This window comes from Silene latifolia, unplaced genomic scaffold (genome assembly GCF_048544455.1).
Source record: "Silene latifolia isolate original U9 population unplaced genomic scaffold, ASM4854445v1 scaffold_70, whole genome shotgun sequence".
NCBI classification, from domain to species: domain Eukaryota; kingdom Viridiplantae; phylum Streptophyta; class Magnoliopsida; order Caryophyllales; family Caryophyllaceae; genus Silene; species Silene latifolia.
Genome location: NW_027413609.1, coordinates 1575958 through 1582976, shown reverse-complemented (window position 1 = coordinate 1582976; position 7019 = coordinate 1575958). Strand labels below are relative to the sequence as shown.

General features: G+C 39.1%; 1 protein-coding gene across 1 annotated transcript; it reads left to right on the top strand.

Annotated features, from left to right (window-relative positions):
- The first annotated feature begins 1390 nt into the window (after nucleotides 1–1390).
- LOC141640031 (protein FAR1-RELATED SEQUENCE 5-like) lies at nucleotides 1391–1954 on the top strand. Its single transcript, XM_074448993.1, has one exon. It carries the CDS (start codon nucleotides 1391–1393, stop codon nucleotides 1952–1954), a length of 564 nt encoding a protein of 187 aa, XP_074305094.1.
- Nucleotides 1955–7019: the final 5065 nt, after the last annotated feature.

The following is a 7019-nucleotide window of genomic DNA, read 5'->3' as shown; positions in this document are numbered from 1 at the left end:
AAGCAAACAAACCCTAGGTTCCTGTTTTTTACTCGCTTTTATCAATTCATTCACAAATCAATCAAATTCGTCTGTTTTCCAGGTTCTCGTTGCTACAATGGATGCAGATTCTACCGACATTAACATGCAAACAGGTAATTTCCGTAATCCTTTCGTTTTCAGTTTTCCTTTTCGCGATTTCATCTGGATTCTATGTGCTTATCATTCGCTATTGTAATTTCATTATTCCGTTGCTTTTCAGTTTTTTAGGTTAATCGATTTTATGTTTGATTCAATTTTAATGACATCCGTTCACTTCTACTTCAATTTTACGATGTCCTTTTCTTTGATTATTCTCGTATTTGCTATTCTCTTAAATATTAGGTGAAATATTCTTGTATTTGTTGTTTTTCCTATCGAATTTTCATATTTGCGTTCTCATCTGCTTCTGCTTACAATCGCAGTTGCTTTATTGTCACATTCCGTCAATTTTGATTATATTTGTCTTTATTCTGTTGCTTTTCAGTTTTTTAGGTTAATCGATTTTATGTTTGCTTCAATTTTAATGAAATCCGTTCACTTCTACTCCAATTTACGGTCTCCTTTCCTTTGATTATAATCGTAGTTGCTTTTGTCTTAAATATTAGGTCAAATATCCTTGTATTTGTTGATTTTCTCGTTCAATTTCGGTCAAATTTCATTATATTTGACCTCTTTTCCTGTCTTGTATATTCCTGTTCCCCGTCGTATATTCCCCATTACTGCTCATTGTTAATGCTTACGGGCTCGACTTTGTTACAATATCAATGTTACTGTAACACAATCACATATATTCATTTTCCATTTTCCTTTTTGTATTACATGGACTCAAAATCATTACTCAACCCCATTCTACGCCAATTGTCCAAGAGCAACCCAATCCTCAACCAAATAACCAACATTTGTTCTGTCTCACACGCCTAATGGAGGTGAGCGCTGGATGCGTGTGGTTGAGCACAAGTTTAGACCTACCATTGGTGCATTTTTCGCCTCCCTTGAGGCTGGAATCAAGTTCTACGAGGTTTATGCTCGAGCATGTGGATTTACCCCTCGGAAGCACGCATGCGAAAACACTACGAGGTGGTGTTGCACACCAAAAAAATTCGTAGTCCGCAACCGTCAAGGGTTCGGGGAATCTAAACCGAAACGTCCCCGAACCAAGGATGATGAGAATATGGGTGATGGTTCGTCCACAGCTAGTACAATTACACGGCGAGTTAAAATCACAAGAATTGGATGCCGAGCGTACGTCGATTTGCCCTTCTACATGGCCTTGATGGCCCGGCTATGATTGACGAGTTTTAAGTCCACAATCATCGTCTCACCTCATCTCATAACGAGAGATCTCGATAAGATTTCACGATCCCTTGATATGTTCCAGAAGACGCTTATCTTGGACAACTCCAAGTTGAATATTGGCGCTGGATTGACCTTTAGACAGGTTAAGGAACTTGTCAATGGGTATGAAAATATTGGTGCTACATTGATAGATTTTAAGAACTTTCAAAGAGATATCAAGTGCTACATTGGGTTAAGAGATGCTGACCTTTTCATCGATCGACTCGAGAAACTCAAAGCGACCCAACCCCAGTTCTACTTCGCCTATGATGTTGATTCGCAAAATCGTCTAACAAAGTTCTTTTGGGCTGATGCTACATGTATTAGAAACTACTCATTCTTTGAGGATGCTGTGAGCTTCGACCCTACTTACGGAACCAACAAGTATGATATTGTTTTTACACCATTCACAGGTGTTAATCACCACAGAAAGTCGGTGTTGTTTGCCGGTTTTCTCCTGTTACACGAGGATGACATCTCCTTCCAATGGACCTTTCAAAGATTTCTTGACCGCCATGGGACAAAAAGAGCCGCGATTCATGATCACGGATCAATGCCCTCGCATAAAGAAGGTAATAGTGTGACAATGTTACTGTAACAAACTTACTTAAAATTATTGTACCACAACTTTCTGACTCCAACTACCACTGTTCCATATCTTCCTCTTTTACAAGGTTATTCAATAACAATGTTACTGTAACTAAATTACTAACATATAATTTACTCACTTGCTCTTTTCCTATCACTTTGGTCAATATCACGTTCGACTTGTTTGTTTCATTATGACCGCATACAACAGGCTTTCCCTTCATTTTCAAGACACTAGGCATCGTTATTGTATGTGGCATATTACACAAAAGATCACGGACAAAGTTGGTTCAAAGATCTGCAGAGACACAGACTTCCTTGCTCGCTTCAACGCTGTTGTTTGGGACAACGATATGGAGCCGTCGGAGTTCGAAGAGAAGTGGCGGAAGGTCATTTCGATTTCGAGCCGGAAGATAATGATTGGTTGACTACAATGTTCGACGACGTACACCATTGGATTCCCGCCTACCATCGTGACCTTGCCTTGGGCGCATATTAAGAACAACACACGACGATCGAAAGTACAAATTCGTTTTTCAAGCGCTATGAGAATCACTTTGGTACACTGGTCGAATTTTGGATGAGGTAAACAACTCTTTTTCATTCCTTACAGTACCCGGGAACAATGTATGTCACAGTACCATTGTTACATAAATAATTTGTTGCCGAATCCTTGTTGCATTAAAACCAGGTTCCAAGCTGCTATAGTGTGGGAAATAATCTGTATACTTCCCTTAAACTAGAAGGATTATAACGAATTTAACAATGATGATTAAAGGTCATAAACAAAATACATAAACAAAGTATAAGGATTTAGAATTAACCTTCAGTCCTAGCAAAATTGGCCTAAGAACAATATCAAAATTGATATTCGCCTATTAGTTGCACCCAAGACGATCTGAGATATGCCCTTTGATTATGCTAGAAATCGATCTAAAATTTTCTGTAAAATTTAGTTGTTTTTGTGTTTTGTGATTTCGGCCATCAAACCGTGACAAGGAGTATTTCCTCCTTATTTTTGGTCTTTCCAAAAATATATAATATGTGTTGAATTGTAATCTAGTGAGGATCGAACCCATGACCTCTTGGTATGTGTACCCTCACTATTACCACTATGACACATTCAGCTTTTTGATATTAAATACAACTGATTATATTTAATTACGAATTAACAGATTAATTCGTCCAAGCTAACATTATATATATTTAATTAAATATAACTTATTATATTTAATTTACGAATTGATGATAATTAGTCTCAACTAATATTATTTAATTTTCATTAAATAATTATCTCATCAACACATTGACTAACTTTTTAGTCATTTTGGGCATCAATGTGATTATATTTCTATAACCACATTTCTCAAACACATCCTATAGGTGTGACCTTTAGGGACCAGTTGATCACCGCCATCTGTATGATAATAACGTCAAACTTTCTAGCAAGCCAACCGTTATTAGGTAAACGTTAATCAACTGATTAAATATACGAAGTATACCCTTGTGAACCTGTAAGAGATTTACAAATGTTATCACACTAATTTGTGGAGGACACAAGCTCCAACAAACTCCCACTTGTCCTCACAAGTGTATGTGCGATAACCGATTCTCATATCCTATAAAATTTCTCCCACTCAATGTAAAACAATTTGCAAATCCGAATTCACAAAGGTCGTATTTTACAAGCGATCAATATCAAGAGTGGTTTCCCCGACTAGAGAGTAACTTAACTGATAAACGAATCAACATTCGAGAATGGCCATGCATTTCATTACAACTCCTCGAGTGGCCCCGAGAAATAACTATACCGATAAGGGTTGGATATTTTCCTCAACTCGAATCCTGCAGATGTAAGCACGATGAAATGACCCGAAAAAATCTACTTAGCCCGATTCACGGTGAGACCGTGAGAAAGAAACCAAAGTCACCCAAAACTGCCTTAATCTCAAGAGACAGTTGATAGTCAAAAGAATCGACTCTAGGAACACAATGGATGTCCTATCCACGACCTGGCACCGAATGTTATTAAACATTTAGGACTCCATTACGTTGTCACAAAAACTTGTCCTACGAGGTATCGTGATAATCTCGCATCTGTGATCGATCAGTCAACCGTTTGACTTATGGCTCGTTGAACCCACCATCAATCGACTGCACAATATAATAGCCGGAGTTATCAGCTCACATTGGCGATTACGGACCAAACAAATATAATGTAATTCAGTTCACTTTGTGGCGTTCAATGTTGTCAGTATAATCCATATGAAAAACAAAATATTATATATAAAACGATGAAGTTATAAATAATATATGAAAAAGATAATGTATCAAATCCATAATCAAGTACTAGAACTCAGGAACATGTTTAATTCCCATGGAATTAACATGCCCTACATGCTTATCATAATTCAACGGTTTGGTGAGAGGATCTGCGATGTTATCATCCGTCGCAATCTTGTCAATCACTATCTCTTCTTGCTCCACGTAGTCACGGATCAGGTGAGCCTTCCGAAGTACATGTCTAGATTTGTTGCTAGACTTTGGCTCCTTAGCCTAGAAGATGGCACCTCTATTGTCACAATAGATGGTGATCGGGTCATTCGAACTAGGAACTACCGAAAACCCTTGTAAGAATTGACGCATCCATATCGCTTCCTTTGTTGCCTCCGAAGCGGCATAGTACTCAGATTCAGTAGTAGAATCTGCTAAAACACTCGTTTGGAACTCTTCCACCGACCGCAAAGACCATTAAGAGTGAAGACGAACCCGGACTGATCGAGATTTTGAATCATCTCGATCCGTTTGGAAGCTAACATCTCACAGAATCGGTTGCGCATAGCTTAGTATCGCCTCCATAAGTCAATACACAATCCTTAGTCCTCCGTAGGTACTTGAGGATATTTTTGACTGCTATCCAAAGGTGTTTTACCCGGAGTCTTTTGGTACCGACTCGTCATACTCAATGCATATGCCACGTCCGGACGTGTGCATATCATGGCATACATGATCGATCCTATTGCAGATGCATAAGAAACACGACTCATGCGCTCTATCCCTTCAGGCGTCGTGGGTGACTGAGACTTGCTCAACTGCATCCCAGTCGTCATAGGAAGGTTCCCCTTCTTGGAGTTGGTCATGCTGAATCTTTCAAGAACCTTATCCAAATAAGACTCCTGTTTAAGTGATAACGTCCGTCGTGATCTATCTCGGTGAGATACGGATTCCCAAAATGCGCCAGGTGCCTCACCCCAGGATCTTTCATCCGGAAATGGTTCTTCAACCATTCTTTAACCGAAGATAGGAGAGGAATGTCATTCCCAATCAAGAGTATGTCATCAACATACAATATCAAGAATACAATCTTGCTCCCACTCGACTTGATATATAAGCATGGTTCTTCGACCGATCGAATAAAGCCATACTCTTTTATCACTTGGTCGAAACGATGATTCCAACTCCGAGAAGCTTGCTTAAGTCCATAAATGGAACGCTTAAGCTTGCATACTTTCTTAGGATGCTTAGGATCTATGAAACCTTCGGGTTGTACCATGTACAACTCTTCCTCTAAATAACCGTTTAAGAAGGCGGTTTTCACATCCATTTGCCAAATCTCATAATCATGAAATGCGACAATCGCTAAGATTATCCGAATGGAACGTATCATGACTACAGGTGCAAAAATCTCATCATAATGCAATCCTTGCACTTGAGTGAAACCTTTTGCCACAAGTCGTGCCTTATAGATATCTGGTTGCGTGATACGTGCATTTTATATAGTCTTATTAGCCTATTTTATGCACGTATTTCTATGCCTTTATCGTGGTTTATCGCTACGAAATGCCCCGAATATGCTACTTTGGGTTATTATGTCTTATTTGCAGGTATGGATCCGAAAGTAGTGAAATCAAGCCTTTTACCGTCCGTTTAGCATGCATTTGGAGGAAGAGATGATTTGGAGCGGGAAATATTGCTGTCTTGGGATGCGTGAAGGCGTTTCGGGAGCTAAAAGGACAAGTCAAGTCAAATTGACGAGAGTGATGAGCTGCTGAAGTCAAGTTTCACTTGATCGAGTGATTTATTACTCGATCGAGTGGTTTAGGAGTCAATAATCAGTCGATCGAGCACTATTCTAAGTCGATCGACCAGTTCCTTATATGCCCTTACTCGATCGAGCACTTTCCTTGGTCGATCGAAATTTCTGTTTGAGTTTGCTCGATCGAGTGATTTATTTACTCGATCGAGTGGCTTCACTGACGGGTTGGGCTTTTAAGCTCTAATTCCGTCATTAGGTTTAATCCTATTCCTATTTTCTTATAAATAGGAGTAAGGGTTGTCATTTGTAATCATCCAAGGATCATATACTCTCCCTTTCTCTCTGTTCGAATACTTTGCTACTCTTTCTCTGTTACTTTTGTTCATTTTCCGGATCTCTTTAATTCAGTAATTCTTTCCTCCTTTCTCTCCTTTTAATGTTATTTATTCTTATTTCCTTTAAGTTTGTTTCCCTTATTTCTATGAGTAGCTAATTCCCCGTAGTATGTTAGGATTAGGGAAGCCGTGGTAGCAATGCTTTAATTGTATTAAATAGATTAGTCTTGCGATAGAATTGTATTAGGCAATTTAACTGTTATCCGGTCGAATGAATGCATGCAGGAGACCATAAATCTAGTTAACCCCGACCTAGATCGAAAGATTGGAAGGAAGGCTTGCTTAATTACAATAGGGTATAGCGTGTGAGGGCGAAAGTTAAGTCGTTTACGCTCTAGGGCGGTTTAAGGACCGAAAGGTGACGACCATAGCTCTTCTTATCAATAGTCTAATCGCCTTAGTATTCTCGATAATATAAGATCTGATAGCTGCCACGGTGGACCGACTCCTAGCATACTTCCTTTTCTCTTATTGTTAATTTCTCTCATCTTTTTCCCTCGCTTTAGTCTTTAGTTTAGTCAATACAATCAATTCAACCCCCAATTGTGACATCAGACGGATAGAATAGACAAAGAGATAGTACACCGCCTCCCTGTGGAGATCGACCCTACTTGCCGCTGACTTCTGTTAGTTGTACTTAGGTA

Excerpts from the sequence above, each read along its gene's own strand:
- LOC141640031 (XM_074448993.1), top strand. The coding sequence starts at position 1,391 with ATGTTCCAGAAGACGCTTATCTTGGACAACTCCAAGTTGAATATTGGC.